We start from the raw sequence: 24,467 nt of genomic DNA, 5'->3' as shown, positions 1-24,467 counted from the left end.
GGATCCTGTGTTGTTCGAAGATTGCACGCCAGTGGAAATGAATTCCTGGGGGGCAACAGCAGGGGAGAATGGTAGCTTCCTAGAAGCCTACAAGGAGGGCTTGAAGGTTTCTGATTGGTTTCTGGTTGGGGGAAGCGGGGTGATGGACTAGGTGGAATATCACTCTGACCCAGCAGCTCCTGCTCCTATGTTCTTGCTAGGAAGTAATCACCTGTTTCCCTTACCCCTTTTTCCTAGCCGACTACACAGCAGTCTCCTCAGGATGAGCAAGAGAAGCTCCTGGATGAAGCCATTCAAGCTGTCAAGGTCCAGTCCTTCCAAATGAAGCGGTGTTTGGTAAGAACTGTGGGGCTTGAATCCCTTAATAGTTTGGGCCCAGAGTTCTTCAACCTCAGGCCCCTCAGATGTTGTTGGACTGCAGCTCCCATTATCTTCAGCCAGCTGTCGTTGATGATGGGTGTTGCAGCTCAGCAACATCTGGCCCAGTGTCTGTTAAGGAGCGTCATCTCCTCTATGAAGCTACCACTTACTAAGGTCTGCCAAGAAGACCCATCTCTTCAAGAGCCAGTGTGGTGTAGTGGTTAAGAGCGGTAGTCTCGTAATCTGGGGAACCGGGTTCGCTTCCCTGCTCCTCCACATGCAGCTGCTGGGTGACCTTGGGCTAGTCACACTTCTCTGAAGTCTCTCAGCCCCACTCACCTCACAGAGTGTTTGTTGTGGGGGAGGAAGGGAAAGGAGAATGTTAGCCGCTTTGAGACTCCTTAAAGGGAGTGAAAGGCGGGATATCAAATCCAAACTCTTCTTCTTCTTCTTCAAGGCAATGCAGAACACCACAGGCTGCTGCTCTGGAGTATTCTTCCCCAAAGGCTGGCTCTCCAACCATTTTTAAGCATAAAATCACATTTCTTGTTCTTCTCAATTCATTGATTTCTGACATTGTGTTTTCAGCTTCTGCTGTTTTATTTGTGTTTTGTGTTTTAATTTTATTTATCTTTGGATATAATCTTACTGCTGTAAAACTGCCTTTGAATGCCTATTCAAAATAGTGGCCTAGATGTCATATCAAAAATATATTTCGGGTTGTTCTGGAAGGGTGAATTGGCAGGTTGCTGCTTGACCTCCAGAGCACTGGATATTCCTGAAAGTTACAAAAGGCAGTCACTGCCCGGAGGGGAACTAACTGGGAAATGAGATGTGCGACCAATAATCTTACTTTTAAATGTTTTGTTTTGTTAGGACAAGAACAAACTAATGGATGCCCTGAAACATGCTTCTAACATGCTTGGTGAGCTGCGGACTTCAATGCTTTCCCCAAAGAGCTATTATGAGCTCTGTATCCTCTTGAGACTTACCTTACAGCTAACTGAGTCTTGTTTGGGGTGATGGTGATAGGGAGGGAATGAACTTGGAACAACACCTGCAGATGGAGGAACAATGGGAGTGATTTTCTTGCTCATCGTATGATCCAAATCCCTGCTTCCATGCAGGGAATCCAGAACTGTATTATTTATTACATTTCTCAAGGTTGGGTTAGCATAGTGGTTCTCAAACTTTTTCAGACTACCGCCCCCTTGGTTCCACAAATTAATCCCCAGTGCCCCCATCCCTATTAAAAGCATTATTCAGAACAGTGGTCTGCGCAACTCACTAGGGATAATAAAAACATAAAAACATTTACGCGCACATTTATTCGAAATACAGTTGAGCCATTAAGTTGAATTAATTCAGCATAATTGATGAACTTGATTTAGTGATACCAGCTAATATTTATTTACATCTCCAGCACTCCCTGCCATCCGCTTGCCTCCTAGGTAATCCCACCACCTGCAAAGGTTGGTACAACTCACTTTGGGAACCATTGGATTTCAAAGTCTTTCCCTCTTCCTCTTGCCTAGCTATCTCTGCTTGAAGACTTGAACTTTTTGCCCTCTGAAATGTCAGCGCCTTCCTTCCCGCTGTCCCCTTCACCTGCTTTAAATTCTGAACGCTTCCAGGGCTATTGATTTTCCCTTGGTATTTCTGGGTAGGCACACACCCACACAGCATATCACCTACCTGCTGCTCTAGTCTGAATCCTTAACCACAAGGAAAAGATATGGCGATCTCCGATGAGCTACACTACCTGGAGGTGTACCTGACGGATGAGTTTGCCAAGGGAAGGAAGGTGACGGATCTCTATGAACTGGTGCAGTATGCTGGAAACATCATCCCGCGGCTGTAAGTAAATAAGAATCGAGGGTGACATCTTGTATTCTGGTCCCAGTAATCTGCTTTCTGCAACTGCAGTAGCTTTTCCATATCACCTGAAATTTTCTTGTGGTAGCATTGTTTGGTGGGCAGCAAGTAAGTGGCCTCACTTGGGCAGATGTTTTGGACTACAACTCCCATCACCCATAACAACCACACGATGGGAGTTGTAGTCCAAAACATCCAGAGAGTACAGCGCATGAGAAGGTTGCTTTTGCTTCTGTGATTTCACTTAAGTATCCTTTACTGTTTCTCTTTCTCCTCCCTCCTCCCCTAGATATTTACTCATAACCGTTGGGGTTGTCTACGTGAAGTCCTTTCCTCAGTCCAGGAAGGATATCTTAAAAGACCTGGTGGAAATGTGCCGTGGTGTCCAGCACCCTCTGAGGGGCCTGTTTCTGCGCAACTATCTCCTTCAGTGCACGCGGAACATCTTGCCTGATGATGGGGAACAGACAGAGTAAGGAGCCTGGTGGGGCAGAAGTGGAGCTTTCATAAGTGTGTTGCGTGTGTTTGGTAGGCAGACACTGGAGCAAAGCTGCCTGTTCCCCAGGCTTGGGCTGAGGTCACCTGAGGGTAGCAGCAGCAGGTGCAATTACAGTGGTGCCCCGCAAGACGAATGCCTCGCTAAACGAAAAACCCGCAAGACGAAAGGGTTTTCCGATTTTTTAGCGGCTTCGCAAGACGAATTTCCCTATGGGCTTGCTTCGCAAGACGAAAGCCCATAGGGAAATCTCCGGGGACAGCGGGGAAGCGCAGCACCTGTCCTGAAGGCTTGCGGTGGGAGGTCCGGGAACAGAGGAGAAGGCGCGCAGCGATTCTCCTCTGTTCCTGGGGCTTGCGGTGGGAGGAGGGTTTTTCCTCCCCACCGCCAACCTTCAGAACAGCCTTCTGAATGTTGGCAGTGGGGAGGAAAGCCCTCCTCCCACCACAAGCCTTCAGGACAGGTCCGGGAACAGAGGAGAAGGCGCGCAGCGATTCTCGACTGTTCCCGGGGCTTGCGGTGGGAGGAAGGTTTTCCTCCCCACCGCCAACATTCAGAAGGCTGTTCTGAAGGCTGGCGGTGGGAAGAAAAGCCCTTCTCCCGCCTCCAGCCTTCAGAAGAGTTCCCCGCAGGGCTCCCCAAGCTGTGAATGTCTGTCCCGCGCGAGGGGCGCTCTGCTTAAGAGTGCCCCTCGTGCGGGGCAGCAGGCTGCTATCTGCAGCTTGGAGAGCCCTGCGGGGAAGTCCTGCAGGGTTCCCCAAGCTGCAGATGTCTGCCCCGCGCGAGGGACGCTCTGCTTCAGAGCGTCCCTCGCACCGGGCAGCAGGCTGCTATCCGCAGCCTAGGCAGCCCTGCAGGAACTCTTCTGAAGGCTGGCGGCGGGAGAAGGGCTTTTCTTCCCACCGCCAGCCTTCAGAAGGCTGTTCTGAAGGCTGGCGGTGGGGAGAAAAGTCCTTCTCCCCCCGCCAGCCTTCAGAAGAGGTCCGGGGACAGACTGTCCCCGGACCTGGTCTGAAGGCGGTCTCCCTAGGAACGCATTAATTGATTTTCAATGCATTCCTATGGGAAACCGTGCTTCGCAAGACGAAAACTCGCAAGAAGAAAAAACTTGCGGAACGAATTAATTTCGTCTTGCGAGGCACCACTGTACCGTATTTTTCACTCTATAAGACGCATCTAGTTTTTGGAGGAGGAAAACAAGAAAAAAAATATTCTGAATCTCAGAAGCCAGAACAGCAAGAGGGATTGCTGCGCAGTGAAAGCAGCCATCCCTCTTGCTGTTCTGGCTTCTGGGATAGCTGTGCAGCCTGCATTCGCTCCATAAGACGCACACACATCCCCCCTTACTTTTTAGGAGGGAAAAAGTGAGTCTTATAGAGCAAAAAATACGGTAGTTACTGGAAGAGAGGTCACCTAAGACCCCTGTGTCTTGGTTCCAAGATGGAAGACGGTGGAGTGTAAATGGAGAGTCCAATCAGGAGCTACCAATTTCACCTCTGATAACAGCAATGGCTCCCAACTTGGGCAGCTTTCTCAGCAGATTAGACAAATTCATTGGAGGATAAGGCTGTCAATGGCTGCTAGCTGCCATGGCTGTATTAAGAATATAAGAGGAGCCTGCTGGATCAGGCCAGCATCCTGTTCTCTCAGTGGACCAAGCTGATGCCCCTATGGAAAGCTGGCAAGCAGGACCAGAGCACAGACGCAGTCTCCAGCAGCTCTTGAGACCCAAGATGCTGAGTTAGATGGGCCCTTGGTCTGATCCAACAGGGTTTCCGTGCAGTTTGCCAATCATTTGAGGTTCCTTTTCCTGTCTGCAGAGCGGCCAAGAAAGTCTTCCAGGATCATCTTTCTCAGTTCAGCTCATCTGCTGGCAAATTCCCACACGGGAGTGAACACCTCGCCCATTCTAGTTCTGCTTAAAATATTTAACTTGAAGAGTTAGCATTACAACTTATACAACTGCTGGTCTAAGGAAAACAAAGTAAAAAACGATGTACAGAGAATCCTTCCTTCCTGTCTGCTCTGGACAGAGTAACAGCCACCTCTTTCAGAGCACGTCTAATAGAGAAGTCGGTTGCTGGGGAGAAAACTTGTTGCTAGGGGCAAAACTCTGCAAGGATCATTTCAAGCCTTATTTTTTAGACTACACTTACACAGAGCTCTCCTGATGTTCTTAAGTCGTGGTTGGGCAGGGGAGGGGAGGAAACCTGGCTCTCTGCTTTGGGACGTTTGCCAGCTATGCACATTGCTTCCCAGGAAGCTGAACATTGCAAGTTGGTTGCATTCTTTCGCTTACGTTCCCTGTTTAAGAAACAAAACAGCTTGGCCCTCCAAAGTGTCGTTATGAGCTGATCTTCTATTGCAGCCCCAGGGGTGGAATGTGCCCCTCTAGCCTTCTCTCTCTGGCCTTGGGACTCTTACCAAGGGCACGGCCATCACTGGCCCTGCCTCTTCCCCTCCTGCAGTGTTTTCTGCAGGGTGGAATGTGTCCTTGAATTCTAAGACAGACTCTTGTTTGTCTGGATGGAAGATAGAGAAGGTTGTGTGTGTGTAGAAACTAGCCTACTGTACAAAAGCTAAGTTTATATTGATTTATTTGCCTACTTTTCCTTGAAAGGAAAGGATCCCCCCTTCTCCCCCATGCCTGATACATTGTCATGCACAAAACCTCCCTAGCTGAGCACTTCTATGGGAAGAGACACACTATGTACAGGAGCACAGCTTCATGTCCATGAAAAGGACACTCAAATCTTGTTTGGAAGAGATGCAAATTGTATGTTACAGTGTGCAGCTTTCTCCCTAATCCGGCACAGGCTTTTAAAATGGAGTGGTTCCCAGCGTGGGTTTAAATCCAGACAGGGGTTCTTCAAGCTGCATATATTTAACCCAAAGAGGGCTCTTTTTAACGAGCATCTCTCTTTGTGGTTCAAATGGATTTGACCCTCATCTTGAAAGCAAATCTTCTCTGTCCTCCTGTACATCTGTAAAAAGGAAGCGCTTGCTCTCTTGACTTTACAGCGAAGAAACGACCGGGGACATCAGCGATTCCATGGACTTTGTGCTGCTGAACTTTGCTGAGATGAACAAGCTCTGGGTGCGAATGCAGCACCAGGGACACAGTCGTGACCGAGAGAAGAGGGAGCGCGAGAGGCAGGAGCTGAGAATCCTGGTGGGAACCAACCTGGTTCGGCTGAGTCAGCTGGAAGGGGTCAATGTGGAGAGATATAAGCAGGTGAGATGGTTTCTTGGCTTGGCTTGACTCCAGTTCTGAGTGGGCCTTTTCAAGTGTGGCTCCCTGCTTGTGGAATGATCTTCTGTATTCAGGCACACCTGGTGCCATCACTGTGTCTATTTCTAGGCAAAATCATTCCTTTTCAACCAGGCTTTGGGCCCTTAATTTGGAGGGATTTATGTAAATTTGTGGTCACTTTCTTGCTCATCTTTTAGCCATTGGGTTGTGTTAAACCTGCCTTTTTACGTACATTATGGAGGTGTTTTTAGATTTTTCTTTTGGTTTTAATTTTTGTGTTATTTTGTAAATTGCTCTGGGTAATCTGTCATGAAAAAGTGTGATAATATGCTATTAATAATAAAAAGAAGAACAGCAACAATAAAAATGAATTGGTTAGTTGTAGTTTCTTACAGCTGCAGAAAATAAAGTTATATTATTTTGTTCCCAGTAGTCATAGTTTTTAATTCAGCTTGTTAGTCACCTAACAGAGGGTTTTCTCTAGGCCAGTGGTTTTCAAGCAGTGTGCCGTGGCACCCTGGGGTGCCTTGAATGATGGTCAGGGGTGCCGCAGGCAACACTGGCCTCTGTCCCTCTTTCCTTCCCTCTCTCCTCTGATGCCCTTTTGCGTCTCTGCCTCCCAAAGGCTTGCACAGCTGTTTGTTGCAGCAGCCCTGGTTGCAGGTTCCCCAGGTGAATGGTGCCTCTGGGGCTGGCCAGGGGGTGCTTCCCTGGCCTCTGGGGTAGTGTGAGGAGTCACTTCTCTTTGGGGCAGGGGGGGGGCAGCTCAGAGACCAGGGGCAGCAACTGCAGCTGCTCAGAAGATTCCCAAGGAGAGGGGAGAGGGGAGATGACTGAGGGAACACTCCACAAGGGAGGGTGTTTGAGAAAGGGTGAGGGGCTGCCAGCTCTGCAGGCAAGGGGTGACATAACTGGGCTCTTGAGCCCAACGGGGAAGTTGCAGAAAGAATGTAGTTGGTCCAGGGAGCCGTGGACTCAGAAAGGTTGATAGCCTCTGCTCCAGGCAACTAAGAATACATCTTAAAAACCACACAAAATCAAACATCAGCCACCAGCCATCAAATTTAACAAATTAGTAGCAAAACCACCACCAGCCTCCACAGGAAACAAACAAACCAGCAACTCTGAGCAACGCTAACATAAAAATTTGACACAGCTGGATCACTTTCAGTCCAAGTGCCGGGGTGAAGATGAAAGTCCTAACCTGGTGTTGGAAAGCTTGGTGGTGACACCAGGCAGGCCTCATTCCAGAAAGCGTTCTGTGTTGGTGGTAGGGGAGTGGACAAGCAAAAAAGCAGCCTTCCAAGTCTTGGAGGGAAACACCAGATGAGGGTCTTGGAGGGTCTGGGTACGTGCATCCTGGTAGAAGTGTTTAAGTGGGGAATAGATTTTACAGATGGGAGCAAGCGGGCAAGCTTGGAGAAGGCCCAAGGGAGGGAATTGACACACAGCTCTTTTTTTCTTCTGACCAGATTGTCTTGCCTGGCATATTGGAGCAAGTTGTCAACTGCAGGGATGCCTTAGCTCAGGAATACCTCATGGAGTGCATCATACAGGTGAGCCTGCAGAGGGAGATTACAGACGGCTTTGGTTAAGTGGCATGGCCAATACACAACAGCATGCAGGGTGTTCCTTCCTTTCGACTCTTCTTGGCCAAGGAAATAGGAACCAACTGGGCATAGTGGTGAGTCTATGGGAAGTATGGCAAGCATAGAGAAACCATTGCCCTGCTCTGCTGAGCCAACTGACTCTTCCTGTTCTGTCTAGGTCTTCCCGGATGAATTTCACCTCCAGACCTTGAACCCTTTTCTACGAGCCTGTGCAGAGTTGCACCAAAATGTGAATGTGAAGAATATCATCATTGCTTTAATTGACAGGTGCGTAAGGAAGCATTTTAATGACACTGCAGGCGGGGAGGAAACCGATAGGCACTCAGAGAGAGCAGGTTATCTATCTTTTCCCAGTTATGAATTTCTCTTCATGGTTTCCAGGTCCTTTGGTCCATGCAGTCTTGTTATCTTAAGCAAAAAAAAGCCCCCACTGGTGCGATTCCTTCCAGTGATTGGTGGAGCTCCTGTGATGTCATGGAATGCTCACAACCTTTCTTTGGAGGCTGGCAAGAGTTAACCCAGGGAAGTCTTAAGGCAGTGTAGCTTTCTGTTGGGATTAAAACACACAGTTGGGGGTTAAAAAAGGAAAGCTGGTCTTGTTGGTAAGAAGGGAAGTTGGACTGGGAGTTTGACTAGAAAGCGGAAGCAGGAGTAGAGTAAGCAGTAGACTGAGAAGAAGGAGCCAGAGTGAAGGCTGGGCAAAAAAGCTGCAGTTAAAGGAGGAATTCATGTTGCTGCTAAGCTACCGTATTTTTCGCCCTATAGGACGCACCGGCCTATAGGACGCACCTAGTTTTTTGGGGAGGAAATCAAGGAAAAAAATTTGATTTCCCCCCCCAGGTTTGCGCAGCCATCCCCAAGCTCGGTCTCCCTCTTCTGCCTTCAGGGACAGCCTCTCTAGCCTCCGTGGGGCAGCGGCTTGCCCCGCTGTCCCCCGAGTTTGTGGGGCTGGCGGTGGGGAGAAGCAAGCTTGCTTCTCCCCCCCCCCCGCCAGCCTCCAGACCAGGTCGGGGAATAGCGGGGTGGCAGCGCTCCGCCTCCCGGCTATCCCGCGAGCTTGTGGGGCTGGTGGGGGGCGGGGAGAAGCAAGTTTGCTTCTCCCCCCCCGCCAGCCTCCAGATCAGGTCGGGGAATAGCGTGGTGGCGGCGCTCCGCCTTCCCGCATTTTCCCCAAGCTTGGGCTGGCGGGGAGGAGAAGCAAGCTTGCTTCTCCGCCCCCCGCCAGCCTCCAGACCAGGTCGAGGAATAGCGGGGTGGCGGCGCTGCGCCTCCCCGCTGTCCCCCGAGCTTTTGGGCTGCAGGCTGCTGCCTGCAAGCCTTGCGAGCCCGCGGGACCTCCCGCCGGGCTTGCAAGACTTGCGGATAGCTTCCTGAAGCCTGGAGAGCTGGGGGGTCGGTGCGCACCGACCCCTCTCGCTCTCCAGGCTTCAGCGAAACCCTGCATTCGCCCCATACGACGCACACACATTTCCCCTTCATTTTTGGGAGGGGAAAAAGTGCGTCCTATAGGGTGAAAAATACGGTATATGCCGCTTAACTCCCAAAGGGAGTTCTGAGTGGCTTATAAGTATAAAACCAAAGCAGGAAGATGCATATTTAAAATACACAATATAACGATTCCATCAGAATAAACACCCACAATTAAAATGTGCGATGAAGCAAGCCAGTTAAAACAGCACGGCAATTAAAACTGCTTAAATAGCCATTATAAAACAGGAGGTTAGGTCAGGTGGAACGCTTGTCTGGAGCGTGCCTTTCAAGAGCGCATTCTTCAAAATCATAATTGAGGAAATGAGGTTTTATCTGATATTTGTTTTGGAGGGGGCAGAAGATATCTAGCACTGGCAAACCAGGATAGGGATTCTCAAGCCCTCTGGATCTCTCTCTCTGGCCCTTGGGATCCTTCCCAGGCCACAGCCCTCACTGCCCTTATTTCACATCTTCCATGTGCGTTTTTGCCTGCCTGAAATGTTCGCTTGAAGTCTAGTAATGCTTCTCGCTTGCCTGCGTGGAGGGCGTGTGCAGAAACCAGCCTAGGTTGAAAGGTGAAATTTATATCCCTTGCTCTGCCCACGTTTGCATGTGGCCCCAAAAAGGTTACCCAGAAGATAATGCGGCCCCCGGACTGGAAAGGTTATCCACTCCTGCTTTAAACAGTAGCAGTTGCGTGCTGTTGGCAGGGAGGAAGATAGGGAGGAGGGAAGGATGTCTGCAAGCCAGCAAGGGCTCTAGTCCATGCCGACTGCTTGCCAACAGGATGGGGCCATGTGCTGTTGTCAGAAAAGGGTATTGCTGGGTTTGGGTGCTTGGAGGGCAGAAGAAATAAGACACATAGAGGCAACAGGAAGGTTGAATTTCACATGGATTGTTAAGCTAGCCAGCCATGCCTGTTTTGCAGGTTTTGGCATGGTGGTTTGGGAGATGTCGAAGCAGAGTTCTGCCATTCCCTCTTGCCTTTCTCCATTCCCTTTCTGCAGATGGATAGCTATGGTTGGAGGCAACAGTGCTTCTGAATGCCAGTTCAGGAGGGGAGACGGCTCTTGTGTTCTGGTCCAGCTTGCTGGATTCCCATTGTGGGCATCCGGTAGGCTGCTGGACTAGATGAAGCCATGGGCCCGATCCATCAGACACCTCTTTTTAAGTTGTTGGTTGCAGCCAGCTAAGCTTTACTCAGAGTAGACCTACTGAAGTGAATGGACCCCAATTAAGTCGTGCTCATACGCTTCTACTCCAAGTAGGTCTGTCTAGCGTTGGATACAAGCTTGGATGGCAGCATTATCAGCATCTTTCCGAGAAATGTGTGTGGTTGCATCGGTGTCTGTGTTTATAAAGCTGATTGCCTTTTCAATATTGGCAAAAGTTTGCTTTTGCATGGCGGGCAGGGATAAGCTGTGCATTTGTGTGGGAGCAATGGGTGATTCAGCTGCTTGGAGTGAGCTGAGTGCCTGTATGTTTGGAGGTGGCTTTGCTTTGACGACCTCTCTGACTCACGCAGGTTTGCATTGCTGTGGGAAAAGCCTTTGTACAGCATGAAGCAGGCAACCTTTGGGTGACTTTTTGTACTCTCTTGCTTGAGTGTTTTCCCCGGTTATTTCTCTGGAACATCCAGTCCTCTCTGCAGCTTGAAATGGCGAGAGATGCAGGTGCAAACCATCTATTTATTTCTCTAATTCCAGTGTTAAAAGCCCAGCACTTGACAGATTCCACCCCCCACCCCCCAAGTTCATCCTTTTGGTATCTAATGCCTCTAATGCAGGGAGAGACTGACTTGCTCAGCTTGCTGGCTTAAATCTGTGGATAAGTTTGCACAGATCTGGTTTTTGAAGGCTTGCGACCTGGCCACCTTCGGAAGCCAGTGGCGGGACCAGGGGGAAACAAAAAATATAGGGTGGCACAGGAGGGGCAAAGTATATTTCTAGGTGGGCAAGAAATTAAAATAACAGTGTATGCTAATGACAGGTGTTCAGAAATGGGGGGCAAATGATGGGATGAGCTCCTTGTTGGCAGGGGGCATTTCACTGTACCCTTTTTGGTGCCTGATAAAACAGGTGGCACTGTGGTCTAAGCCACTGAGCCTCTTGGGCTTGCCAATCGGAAGGTTGGTGGTTCGAATCGCCACGATGGAGTGAGCTCCCATTGCTCTGTCCCAGCTCCTGCCAACCTAGCAGTTTGAAAGCACACCAGTGCAAGTAAATAAATAGGTACTGCTGTGGCAGGAAGGTAAACAGCATTTCCATGCGTTCTAGTTTCTGTCACTGTGTTCTGCTGGCCACATGACCCGGAAAGCTGTCTGTGGACAAAAACCAGCTCCCTTGGCCTGAAGCAAGATGAGCCCTGCAACCCCATAGTTGCCTTTGACTGGACTTAACCATCCACAGATGTTTGGAAAGTTGATGCGAGTTTTAATCTGTTTTTAGTCTATAGTTGTTTTACCTTTTCGAATGTCTTAAATTAATTGGTGTACATTTTTCTTACTGATTTTATTGTTTTATCATTTTTGTAAACCTCTTTGAGGTTTTTTCTTTCTTTCTCTTAGTCAAGTGGTGTATAAATGTGAAATGACAGATAAATAAATAGAAAAATAAATAATAACCTGGAGTAAAAATTAGATGGGCATCGTCAACTTAAAAGATGCAATCCTGCCTCAAAAGCCAAAGAGCAAAATGTTTATGAAGTGTCTGGGATCAGTTTCTGGCAGGTTTCGCTCACTGCAGCAGAATATTAGGCTGCACTCAGAGGTACAAATGCATGTTGATCCGAGCAGAAGGACATAAAATGATTGCCCTGGCAGATTTGGTAAAATGGGTTCAATAAAGGTTTTATGCAAGCCGCGGTAGAAGGAGCAGCACAGGAAGATTTGCATCTCTGACTCAAGCTCTCCAAAGCTTCAGGAGCACTTACATTTTTTGACTCCAACTCCCATCAGCCTCGGCCATCTGGGACAATGGGTCAGGAATGATGGGAACTGTAGTCCAAGAATCTGAAGGGCCACACGTACTGATGTAATGCTTCCTAATGTAATGCCCACAGGGGCTAGGAGACGTAAGGCGACTGCTCACCATACATTTAAAGTGCATTCAACACACACTGGAAGCACTGATTTCCCGCTCCAAAGAATTCTGGGAAGTGTAGTTCCCCCTCATAGACTTACAATCCCCTGTACACTTAACAAACTACAGCTCCCAGGATTCTTCGGTGGAAGCAATGTGCTCTTAAATGGGCGCTGGATATTTTTAAAATGTAGAATGTCTGTACACTCTAGGAACCTAGATTTTACTTTGAGAGGAAGTAGATGCTAACGCCCCAACCCTCAAGCACCCTGACTTGGGAAAGAGCTTTGGTGGGTATTGCTTATGAGTAGGATTGGCCTGCAAATCACATTTCCCCAAACTTCCTTTCCACGGCTTTAGGCTTGCACTCTTTGCTCACCGAGAGGATGGGCCAGGGATCCCTGCTGACATTAAGCTCTTCGACATTTTCTCCCAGCAGGTGGCTACTGTCATACAGGTAAGTGGAGAGTTCGGCCACTTCCCTCAGCGGTTTTTAAAAAACTCGGACTTACTCTGGGTAGTCCACAAGTGCAGCTGCTGAGTCTGATGATTGGCTAGTCCAAATCAAAAGTGGCTACTGGGCTGGGTCCCCTCCCGGTCCTCGCAGTGAGCTTTGGAGACCCTGCAAAGTGGCACCTACCGCCCCCACCTCTGGTGTCATGCGTGATATCAGGTGTAGGGCTGGTGGGTGTGGCTTACCTGAAACAACTTCACAGGCCAAATGGGGAGGTGTGGTGGGCCAAATATGGCCCGCAGTCCAGGTTTCCTGCTCCTAGTGAAGTGTGTCGAGGGTATCTGAAGGCAGCCCTATTTAGGGAAGTTTTTAATGACTGATGTTTTAATGTATTTGTAATCTTTTCTTGGAAGCCTCCCAGAGTGGCTGGGGAAACCCACCCAGATGGGCGGTGTATAAGTAATAATTTTTTATTATAATATTATTATCTGCTCCATCCCAGCTTCCTTCTGTTGCACGGGAAAATCTGAAATATTCTTCTAAGCCCACAGGTTTAGAACTTGGGTCTCCAGCTGTTTTTGAACTACAGTTCCCATCATCCCTGACCACTGGTCCTGCTAGCTAGGGATGGTCGGAGTTGTAGTCCAAAAACAGACCCAAGTTTGGGAAACACTGTTCCGAGGGGAGGGTTGGACCAGATGACCCTTTGGTGCACTTCCAATTCCACAGTCCTGTGATTCTATGAAAAGCCTCCCTGCAATTAGGGTCCCTGACTGCTTAATGCAGAAAAGGTTGGGACGGAGAAGCTGGTGTTGGGACTCCCTTTATGCACCCCCAGCCCATTTTGCACCCTTTCACATCTGTCTGAGTGCCTCAGCAGTGCTTGTGTGTGTTAAGAAGGCATTTGGGAATCCAAAAGAGTCTCCGTACGAGTGCCTCTTCCAGTCCCGATGCATGTAGGCCCTTGACGTAGACATCTTGCAGAAGTTGCACAAGCCTGGGCCTGAGCAGCGTCTGAAGGAGAAACCACGTGTCCCGTCCCCCCCATCAATGCTGCCCTGTGTCTGTGCGTGAATTATAAATGTAATAAATGCAAGTGCCCTTTCTGCAGCCGCCTGACATGCAGATCTCCTCTTTATTTTCCCTGCGGTGTCCGCAACTCCAGTCTAGACAAGATATGCCTTCGGAGGACGTGGTGTCGCTTCAGGTCTCTCTCATTAACCTGGCAATGAAGTGCTACCCGGATCGTGTTGACTATGTCGACAAAGTGCTGGAGACAACGGTGGAAATCTTTAACAAGCTGAACCTGGAGCAGTGAGTGGAGGCCGTCTGGCTCGCGGCAGAGCAGGCCGCGCTCCCTGCTAATTGGGGGTGGTGGGTGGAAGGGGACCGAAACCAATTAAGTCTGCCTGGCTAAATTGGCCTGGCTCTTTTTCTTCCAAGTGCAGCAGATGGTTCTGTCCTAACAATGAGTTGTTGCTGAATGGCTGAACCTTGACAACAGGAGGTCTAAATGTTTGCATTGGGCAAATATCACTTTGCTTCTAGATCTGTTTCTGCTGTCCCCCCCCCCCTATTTTCCTGAGATGTCAGCTTCCAAAAGCGGGGCCAGCGGGTAGAATCTATTTGATGTTTTTCTCCGGAAGCCAGAGGGCCCTTGAGTGGTTCCTGCAGCAAAAGAAATGAAGTAGAAGTAAAGTAAAGAAAGAAAAGAATATTGAGCCTAGGGAAACTGGTTTATGAAACCAAACTTGTCTGGAAACCAAGCCCTCATGGGGTCACATTTAAAGGAGCTGGGGATATTTAGCCTGGAGAAAAGGAGTCTGAGAGGTGGTAGTGTAGCAATCTTTAAATATACAAAGGGTTGTCTCAGGGAAGATGGAGCAAGCTTGTTTTCTGCTGCTCCGGAGAGTCGAACCCGAACCAGTGACAAGAACAGAGATTCCAACTAAACATTAAGAAGGACTTTGAGGGTAATTGCTGTTTGACAGTGGAACAGACTAGCTTGGAAGGTGGTGGACTCTCTTTCCTTGGCAGTTTTAAGGCAGGTGTTGGACAGCCATCTGCCAGGGAAACTTTAGTTGCCATTCCTGCATTGGAGGGGGTTGGACTAGATGTCCCTTGGGTCATTTCCAACTCTTCAATTCTGTGAGAGTACCAGAGAGCTCACAGCCCTTCCATACTCATGTTTTTACTCCTGGTTTACTCCTAGGCATGCTTTATTTCAGTAATATAATTTGGGGGCGTGGAGTCACTTTGTTCCTGTTATCAAAACAACTGGGAGTCAAGAAAACCTTTGCTGCTCTGCTGAAAATCACCCAGAAATTTACTAACAGATCCTGATCTCTTCTTCACCTGTGTCCTAAACTATAGGAAACCTGATACATGCCAGTCCATTGTTGCCTGCTTAATTCTTAATTCTTAATTCTTAATTCTTAATTCTTAATTCTTAATTCTTAATTCTTAATTCTTAATTCTTAATTCTTAATTCTTAATTCATTTCTTTTTTTTAGCATCGCCACAAGCAGCGCCGTATCCAAGGAGCTGACAAGGCTCTTGAAGATCCCGGTCGACACCTACAACAATGTCCTGACTGTCTTGAAACTGAAACATTTCCACCCGCTCTTTGAGTACTTCGACTACGAGTCCAGGAAGAGCATGAGTTGTTACGTGCTCAGCAACGTGCTGGATTACAACACGGAAATCGTCTCCCAAGACCAGGTAGGGAAAGAGCGTAATGGAGTTGGCAGCACCCGTACTTCAGAACTGCCCCCTCCCTGTTGGCATGAATACCTTAGTTGTATTTCTTTTGGTGCCTGCCTAAAACCTTTGGGCTCGTGGCTGTTTGATCCAGGCCAGTATGCGTTGTATACTGAGCTGCAGGGAGCATGAGCTGGGCCTCACTGCCCTTATCCTCCGCCTCCTGCAGGTAGATGCCATCATGAACCTTGTGTCGACGCTGATCCAGGACCAGCCAGACCAGCCGGCTGAAGATCCAGATCCCGAGGATTTTGCAGATGAGCAGGGCCTCGTGGGCAGGTTTATTCACCTCCTCCGTTCCGACGATCCTGATCAGCAGTATCTGGTATGGCTTCTTTAAAGCGTTGCAGTGGGGCTGCTTCAAAGAGATGCTTTCTCATCTAGTTCAGCGGTGGGGGACCTTGGGCCCAGGGGCTGAATACAGCCACCCCAAACACTCTTTCTGACCCTTGGGGCTCTCCCCAGGCCACACACCCCCTCCTTGGCCACACCCCTTAGTGGCCCTTGCTTTGCACAACTGTATCCTAACTTGTGATTCCCAGCAATTGCCATTCAAAAGCGTTGCTGCTTCTAACTGTGGAGGCAGAGCATAGTCATCAGCCCTCAATAGTCCCCATCTCCATGGATTTGTCAAATCTTTGTTTAAAGAGAGTCAGCGTGGTGTAGTGGTTAAGAGCAGTGGACACGTAATCTGGGGAACCGGGTTCGCGTCTTTGCTCCTCCACATGCAGCTGCTGGGTGACCTTGGGCCAGTCACACTTCTTTGAAGTCTCTCAGCCTCACTCACCTCACAGAGTGTTTGTTGTGGGGGAGGAAGGGAAAGGAGATTGTTAGCCGCTTTGAGACTCCTTAAGCGGAGTGAAAGGAGGGATATCAAGTCCAAACTCCTCCTCCTCCTCCTCCTCCTCCTCCTCTTCTTCTTCTTCTGCCATCCAAGTTGGTGGCCATCCCTAGCTCCTGTGGGAGGGAGTCCCACAGTTTTAACTCTGTGCTGTGTGAAGGAAGTAAACCTGATACTTCTTTTATACTGGAAGGGCTGAGGACTGAACCTCATGCAGAGAATCTGCTTTGCTACTGAACTGTGATTCCTCCGTAGCCATCGTTCTCTTGTGCGTGCACATTGGCAAACAAGATTGCCTGCTGACTTGTAGAATCGTGGAATTGTAGAGGTAGGAGGTAAACCTAGTCCAACCTCCTGTGATGCAGGGATCTTCCCAACCCGGGTTGATGCATGTTATTGAGTTCATAAAGCAGGGTGTTTGTTTCTTCGGATGGGGTGGGGGTAGCGCCTCCCATCTTGCCTCCCGTCAGTTATGGACATATCATCGTGTGATACATATATTCTCTTGATTTAGATTTTAAACACGGCCCGGAAACACTTTGGCGCGGGAGGAAACCAGCGCATCCGTTTCACGTTGCCCCCCTTGGTCTTTGCAGCCTACCAGCTTGCTTTCCGCTATAAGGAGAATTCTAAAGTGGTGAGTGAACCGAGCCCAAGATGCAAATCCCAACAGGTTTTTCCTCTCTTAAGGACATAAGAAGAGCCTGCTGGACCAGGCCAGTGGCCCATCTAGTCCAGCATCCTGTTCTCACGGTGGCCAACCAGGGAGAGGCTTCTTCTGGGAAGCCTGCAAGCAGGATTCAAGTACCAGAGCACTCTCTTCTCCTGTGGCTTCCAGCAACCTAGTATTCAGAAGCATTGCTGCCTCTGAAAGGGGAGGCAGAGCATAGCCATCATGGCTGGCAGCCGTCAGTGGCCTTTAATCCTCCATTAGATAGGGCTTGGGTAGAAACAGTCGAGTAAGAGGGCAGTAAAATGGCAAGCTGCAAGAGATGGAAGTGCTTAAAGAGAGAGGGAGAGAGACATATTCAGTGATCAAGGGTTAAATACAGTGGTACCTCGGGTTACAGACGCTTCAGGTTACAGACACTTCAGGTTACAGACTCCGCTAACCCAGAAATAGTACCTCGGGTTAAGAACTTTGCTTCAGGATGAGAACAGAAATTGCGCGGCGGCAGCGGAAGGCCCCATTAGCTAAAGTGGTACCTCAGGTTAAGAACAGTTTCAGGTTAAGAACGGACCTCCAGAACAAATTAAGTTCTTAACCCAAGGTACCACTGTATCTTAAAACTTTCAGGAATTGCTCCCCACATGGAATAGAGCAACAACAAAAAGCTGTTTCCTTGACCCTATCTACATGGGACTGGAACCCTTGTCATCTCGGGTTCCATCTTGGCCGAATGGTGGGATATAAATATTCACAGATTTGGGTTTTCCATAATTTGTTCAGGTTGCGGAATTCTAGTTCATGTTGCAGATAATGTGGAAATGTTAAGTGGAGCCCTCTTCTTGGCCCTGTCTACCAAGTTTGCTTCTTTTTTCTGTCATACTTTTTTGACACAGTACTTTCCTTTGATGTCTTGGGGTGGTTCCCCCCCCCCCCCCGCTTTTAGGATGACAAATGGGAAAAGAAATGCCAGAAGATCTTCTCGTTTGCGCACCAGACGATCAGCGCTTTGATCAAGGCCGAGTTGGCAGAGCTCCCTCTGCGGCTGTTCCTCCAGGGGGCGCTGGCGGCAGGAGAGATCGGGTTTGAGAACCATGAAACGGTGGCTTACGAATTCATGTCCCAGGTGGGCTCAGCAAAGGTTTTTCTTCCCACTCCTTCAAAAAACATAAGTTCGATGTGTAGACTGGTCTGATAACAGAGTTGCACATGCTTATTCTATGGGGTTGAACCCTGTGCTGGATCAAGAGCCTTAACTGAATAAGAACCTAATTAGTGTTCTACTGGAGAGCACCCTGTTCTCACCAGTAGCTATCAATAGCCCTTCATGAATTTTCTCATCTTTTAAAGCCATCCAAGTTGGTGGCTCTCACTGCCTCCTATGGGAAGGTGTTTTGTAGATTATGTATGTACTGCATAAAGTACTTCCTTTTATGTGTTCTGAATCTTCTAGACCCAGTTTCCTGGGATGTCCATGAGTTCTAGTGTCACATAATTATAGTAATAATAATTTATTATCTATACCCCACCCATCTGGCTGGGTGGCTCCCAACAGAATATTAAAAACACAATAAAACATCAAACATTAAAAACTTCCCTAAACAGGACTGCCTTCAGATGTCTTTTAAAAGTCAGATAGTTTTTTATTTCCTTGACATCTGATGGGAGGGTATTCCACAGGGCGGACGCCACTACCGAGAAGGCCCTCTGCCTGGTTCCCTGTAACCTCACTTCTTGCAGTGAGAGAACCACAGAAGGTCCTCAGTGCTGGACCTTTTTAATACCCAGAGATTTCAGGTACTGAAGCAGAGACTTTGCACATGGGAATCGGGTGCTCAACCCACTCCCTGTTCTCCCTGAAAAGCACAAAAGACCCTGTATAGCCACCCTCTCCTGGCAAGGAGATCCAACTGAAATTGATCCTACGAAGCAGAGCAAGATGTGCTACTAGACAGTGTGCTAGGAGTCTGGCCAGAAGCATGGCATCAAGACATCAGAGAAGTACCATATTTTTTGCTCTAAAAGACTCACTTTTTCCCTCCTAAAAAGTAAGGGGAAATTTGTGTGCGTCTTATGGAGCGAATGCAGGCTGCGCAGCTATCCTAGAAGCCAGAACAGCAAGAGGGATTGCTGCTTTCACTGTGCAGTGATCCCTCTTGCTGTTCTGGCTTCTGGGATTCAGAATTTTTTTTTTTCTTGTTTTCCTCCTCCAAAAACTAGGTGCATCTTGTGGTCTGGTGTGTCTTATAGAGCAAAAAATACGTTACTTCGTCCTCCAAAATGCCATGCAAACACTTTTATTTATTTCATAAAATTTATACATCGCTGGATTGGAGAACAACAACAACCCTCAAAAGTGGTTTACCAAAGATAAAATAATGACACGATCACTAAGAAAAGTTGACAATATTTTACAACTAGCAGTACTTTACGACTAATATTTTTTTAAAAAAATAGACTAAAAACAGATTAGAACTCGCATCAAGTTTATAAAACACCTGAGTTAGGCTTGTCCTAAACAAAAGTGGTGTAAGGGCCAGGGTTTCCCAAACTTGGGTCTCCAGCTGTTTTTGGATTACAGTTTCCATCATCCTTGACCACTGGTCCTGCTGGCTAGGGATCATGGGAGTTAAAACAACTTCAGGGCCTCAGATTCCCCATTCCTGCTGTAGAAAGTCGTCTTGAACATCCCCTTCTCTCGTGTTCCAGGGAGCTGAGAGCTCTAGCTTTCTTCGCTCGTTTGTTTTTGTGAAAGCCAGGAATTGCCACAAACCAGTAATCAAAACTTCCGGCTGTCCGTCCGTCCTCCTTCCCTCCCTCATTTCTCTTCTGAATTAGGCGTTCTCTCTGTACGAAGACGAAATCAGTGACTCAAAAGCCCAGCTGGCTGCAATCACCTTGATAATTGGGACATTTGAGCGGATGAAATGTTTTGGCGAGGAGAACCACGAGCCCCTGAGGACCCAGTGCGCCCTGGCGGCTTCCAAGCTGCTGAAGAAGCCAGATCAGTGCCGAGCTGTCAGCACCTGCGCCCATCTCTTCTGGTCCGGCCGGAACATGGACAAGAACGGAGAGGAGGTGAGGGAGTGACTTGGACCGCAGCTCTTCCATCAGCTCCAGGAAGCACAGCAGCTGTCTGGCCCTGCTCTCGGGGTGGGGTGGGAGTCGGCTACTGTCCCAGAATCTGCCCAGCCTTTCCACTTGCTGGTGCTGATTCTGACTTGGGTTTGAGGGGTTGTCCATGTGCCAAGGGCTGTGGTCCTCTGCGTGGTCCCAATACATTACTGCATTGCGGGGGTTGGATTATAGATGACTACCTGCCATCCCTTCCAACTCTGCCATTCTCTGATTCTGTGGTCTAAAAGCAAACTTTCTGAAGTTAAGCAGGCGTAAGTCTGATCTGTGCCTGGATGACAGACTCTAGGGCTGGGCGATACCTGGTTTTCAGCATCACAATATATCACCAGCTAAACATTGCGACAAACTGATATATCACAATGTCTGAAATAAGGATGGAGCTGTGTAGAGGCGCTGGTTTGCTTCACAGTTTTCCCCATGTCGTGATTTTGCATAGCGCACACACGCATCATGATTCGCAATATATTGTCCAGTCAAAAATTATGAAACCGATGTCACAATATGGACTTCAAATCGGTTTTGGATGATATATCGCCCAGCCCTAACACACATCATGATTTGTTATATATTCCCTGGTCAAAAATTATGAAACTGATATCACAATATGGACTTCAAACCAAGATCTCTCCCATCCCTATGATCGACTGCCTGGTAACCTCGCATTCTCTGCCTTGAGTTTCATGACGGAAGCAAGGTGGGAATCGAAATGTGCTTCAGTCAGGGGTAGGGAACCAAAAGTGCCCCTCGTGGCTTCCCTTTCTGGCCGTTGGGACTCTCCCCAGACTACACCTTTCACCAGTCTTCCTCCACACTCTTCTCTTGAGTGTTTTTCGCCTGGGAAGAATGTGTCCTTGAGCTCTCAACTTTGGCTTTCCTGAACAGCGGGGGATTAGAGAAGGGCAGTGTGTGCTCGCCCTACTCTACCAAGCTATGTTATGTTCCTCTGCCCACTTTTGCCTCTGGTCCCTACCCAGTGCTGGCATGTGGTCTTACCAGGTTCCCTGGAAAGGAATGGGGCCCCTTTGGCTTTGGATAACTTCTTGGGCCGAGGTGAACCCTGAAGCTGAGAAAGGATCCCTACTCCTGTACTAAATGAAATAGCTTCTTGCGAAAGAGCCCCATTGAATATGGCTGGGCTAAGCCAAGTAAATACTCATAGGTTGGAGGTGGAAAAGCAAGTTGGTGGTGACAGTGACCGTGTAGCTATTTGCATGCAGTTGGGACTTGCTGGCTGAGTTGCAGTGGGGTGAGGGCAGGAACGGGGTAAGTTGTGCCCCAAGAAAGTAAGTGTTGATATATGGGAGATGCTGACCAACTCTCATCTGTTTGGTGCTTAGCTCCACGGCGGGAAGAGAGTCATGGAGTGCTTGAAAAAGGCGTTAAAAATAGCAAATCAGTGCATGGACCCCTCTCTCCAAGTCCAGCTCTTCATAGAAATTCTCAACAGATACATCTACTTCTACGAAAAAGAGAACGATGCGGTAAGCGGAAGAGTGCCGAAACAGCACATGTGTTTGGAGGTCTTCTTAGTGGGGAAGGCTGGGCTTGGATGCCAGTGGCCTCCCAGATGTTGCTGAACTACAGCTCCCATCACCCCTGCCTGTTGGTCTTCCAAACTGGCTAGGACAGATGGGCAATGGAGTCCAGCAACATCTGAAAGACTGCAGCCCCCCTCTAAATAAATACTAGATATGTGATAGAAGCCTGACAGCTCCGCGTTTCCCTCTGAATAGCAGTGGAGTTTTCCCTCTGCTCCCTTTCCCCCGGATGCAAGTTGTTCGTTCCATCTTTTGGAGATCCTGGATATTTCACAAGCCGGTCGAAGACCCTGCATGGGAAAAGCAGCTGTGATGGAGGGAATGCATTAAGCATACTGGCAGCAAGTTCCTGCTTTATGGAGCTGTTTTGCAGTGTGGCTGCAGACCTACAGAGTAGCTGTGTGTGTGTGTGTGTGTGTGTGTGTGTCTGTCTGTCTGTCTGTCTGTCTGTCTGTCTCTCTCCAGTTGCTGGGGATGAATGGGAGTCAGAGTCCGGCACAATCTGGAAGGCTGCAGATTCCCTATCCCTGATTTATGCAGTTACTTAGGGTTGTGTTCAACATAGCGCTAGGCAAAATATTACACCAGTGTCCGGATTTCACCATGTGCAGCAGAGCCTTGCCACCCCCTAAATCTGTTCTGGGGACTCCCCCAACCCTCCATAGCCAGATTAGGGGACTGCAGGATATGCATCAGGGGAGGGGAGGAGCATTTTTTTTGGGGGGGGAGGTTGGAGCTAATCCTTACAGTATCACAATTATGTAGTTGAATACTGCCCCTGATCATCTTAGTCCCAAGCACTGCGAGGAATTGTAGTTGCAGGGTAGCTTATCTGCAGCTACCTATTTCTTCACTGGGAAGCACCCAGAATATATTTTATTTTATTTTATCTGTTTCTATAGACCTGTTCTTCAAAGCAGATTGCAGGGCAGGAACTGCTGCATGATTCAGTTTGGCGGCTAGTTCCATGGACTAATAAACCCAGCTGCCTTCTGCATCCTGCCTTCGTTATATACATTGCTCTCTTCCTTCTGATTGAAGGTTTTGACTTCCTGTTTTTTTCCTTCACATTCTGGGCTTTGTTGGTTCTTTTCCTTTCTCAGGTGACAATTCAGGTTTTGAATCAGCTCATACAGAAAATCCGGGAAGACCTCCCTAACCTTGAATCGACCGAGGAAACGGAACAGATCAACAAACACTTTCACAACACATTGGAGCACCTGCGCTTGAGGAGAGAGTCCCCTGAGTCGGAGGGCCCCATCTACGAAGGGCTGGTCATATAGAGGGGGAGCCTCCTGTGTGTTTGCACCACACCCAACCGGATCACCTTTCCATTTACAACACAGTACCTGGGTTTTGTTTTTATTACGGCAATGCTAGAGTTTTCATAGATTTGTGCCTTTCGGAAGTGCCAAGTTAGGCTATCTGCGCGCTCTCTCTCTCTCTCTCCTTTTTTTGCTTTCGTTTCTGTACTTGGCATGTATGTGCGACGTGTTCAGCGCTTTGCTTCCAAGCACTTGCGTTCACCACTTCTACCAGGTTTCTTTCCCCCCCAACTTCTTGGAGCAGCAGCTCTGTAGAGACCATCAGAAAAATTAGCATGGCTGAAGTTATTCCTTCCTTTTTTAAAAAATAAATAAAATCCATGTGGCAATGCCTCCCCCTGCCTCTCTCTCTCTCCCCCCTCTCTTGCATTCTAATTTGTCTTAGATAACGTCTCTTCTCTGCCCTCCCCCCCAGCTCAGAAACCTTTAATATCCTAACCTGGCTTTCCACCTGCAAGTGTTAATAGGTAGGGGGTGTGTGTTGGTTAGTTTTTACAGAGAGCTTTCATTTTCTTTATAGGTTGGATTCTGCTTCTACCCTTTCCCCCCTCCCCACCCCCTGAGGTTATGTCAGATTTTTCTTCCCTCCTATCCCTCCCCCACCCCTCTTAAAAACTAGAATATATTAATGCATGTTTTTGGAGTTGTAAAGCACCATGCTTAAAAAATTAAATTCAGAAGTTTATATTTTGCATATGGAGGCTCTGTGACCCGCGGTGGAGGGCCAGTCCAATATTGTGCACAGGGCACTATTTATCAAGGAAACTTTATTTCCGCATAGTATTGAGGAGGAGGAAGAGGAGGAGGTGGAGAAAAGTAATAGATGAATTGTGGTCTCTATATAGTTATATGTATAACCTTCGTTACTGTAAAATTTAGAGGGGTGGGGGAACGCATTACACAGTTCTGCTCCGTATCATGAATTTGCACCAGTGAAACCAATAAAGTTGCTATTAACGAGTCTGGCTCCGAATGTCTCCCATTGCGTCTAAGGTGGAGGGGTAGCCATCGTGGTGTCCTGCAGGTGCCGTTGATACAGCTCCCATTGTCTCTGCCCCGTTGGCCATGCTGGCTGGAGCCGATAGGAATTGGAGTCCAACAACGTCCAGGCAGGGACACAGGTTCTCCACTCTGTTTTAAAGGTTGGATTTCTCTCCTGTCCAAGTTTGAACAAGGTTCCATCATGTCCTCCCCCCCCCACAAAAAAATCAAGAAAGGACAGCCTTTTGGCTTAAGCTAGGGATGGGGAACTTGTGACCCAATGGTCAGGGCCATAATGGGAGTTGTAGGCCATCAACAACACCTGTCTTGCGTCTGTCCCTACCCCAACCTCATTCAACACCAGGAGTCTATCTACAGCAGGCATAGGCAAACTCCGGCCCTCCAGATGTTTGGGACTACAATTCCCACCATTCCTGACCACTGGTCCTGTTAGCTAGGGATGATGGGAATTGTAGTCCCAAACATCTGGAGGGCCGGAGTTTGCCTATGCCTGGTCTGCAGTGTGAGCAAACAGATGGCCACAAATGACCTCACGTTTATATTTATAGTTATTCTTGGTTGTAGTTGGCTCTTCCACCCATAGATACCTGGAGCGACC

The 24,467-nt window shown here is 48.4% G+C and overlaps 1 protein-coding gene across 1 annotated transcript in view; it reads left to right on the top strand.

The window, feature by feature from the left end:
* The window catches only part of VPS35 (VPS35 retromer complex component), a 28,354-nt gene extending 4,527 nt beyond the window's left edge, over positions 1 to 23,827 (top strand). Inside the window, exons 2-17 of the mRNA XM_081870208.1 lie at positions 238 to 336; positions 1,237 to 1,333; positions 2,094 to 2,217; positions 2,525 to 2,707; positions 5,753 to 5,966; positions 7,457 to 7,540; positions 7,752 to 7,861; positions 12,505 to 12,601; positions 13,764 to 13,912; positions 15,112 to 15,319; positions 15,528 to 15,683; positions 16,714 to 16,836; positions 17,813 to 17,992; positions 19,705 to 19,944; positions 21,342 to 21,485; positions 22,646 to 23,827. Of these exons, the coding sequence (XP_081726334.1) occupies positions 238 to 336; positions 1,237 to 1,333; positions 2,094 to 2,217; positions 2,525 to 2,707; positions 5,753 to 5,966; positions 7,457 to 7,540; positions 7,752 to 7,861; positions 12,505 to 12,601; positions 13,764 to 13,912; positions 15,112 to 15,319; positions 15,528 to 15,683; positions 16,714 to 16,836; positions 17,813 to 17,992; positions 19,705 to 19,944; positions 21,342 to 21,485; positions 22,646 to 22,825 (2,388 nt within the window). The 3' untranslated portion in view covers positions 22,826 to 23,827. The remainder of the gene's footprint in view (positions 1 to 237; positions 337 to 1,236; positions 1,334 to 2,093; positions 2,218 to 2,524; positions 2,708 to 5,752; positions 5,967 to 7,456; positions 7,541 to 7,751; positions 7,862 to 12,504; positions 12,602 to 13,763; positions 13,913 to 15,111; positions 15,320 to 15,527; positions 15,684 to 16,713; positions 16,837 to 17,812; positions 17,993 to 19,704; positions 19,945 to 21,341; positions 21,486 to 22,645) is intronic.
* The last annotated feature ends 640 nt before the right edge of the window (positions 23,828 to 24,467 follow it).

Source organism: Podarcis erhardii (assembly GCF_964252035.2).
Source record: "Podarcis erhardii genome assembly, chromosome: 7".
Taxonomy (NCBI): Eukaryota; Metazoa; Chordata; class Lepidosauria; order Squamata; family Lacertidae; genus Podarcis; species Podarcis erhardii.
Note: the sequence above shows the minus strand (reverse complement) of the source record. Positions and strands in the feature narration are given on the sequence as shown.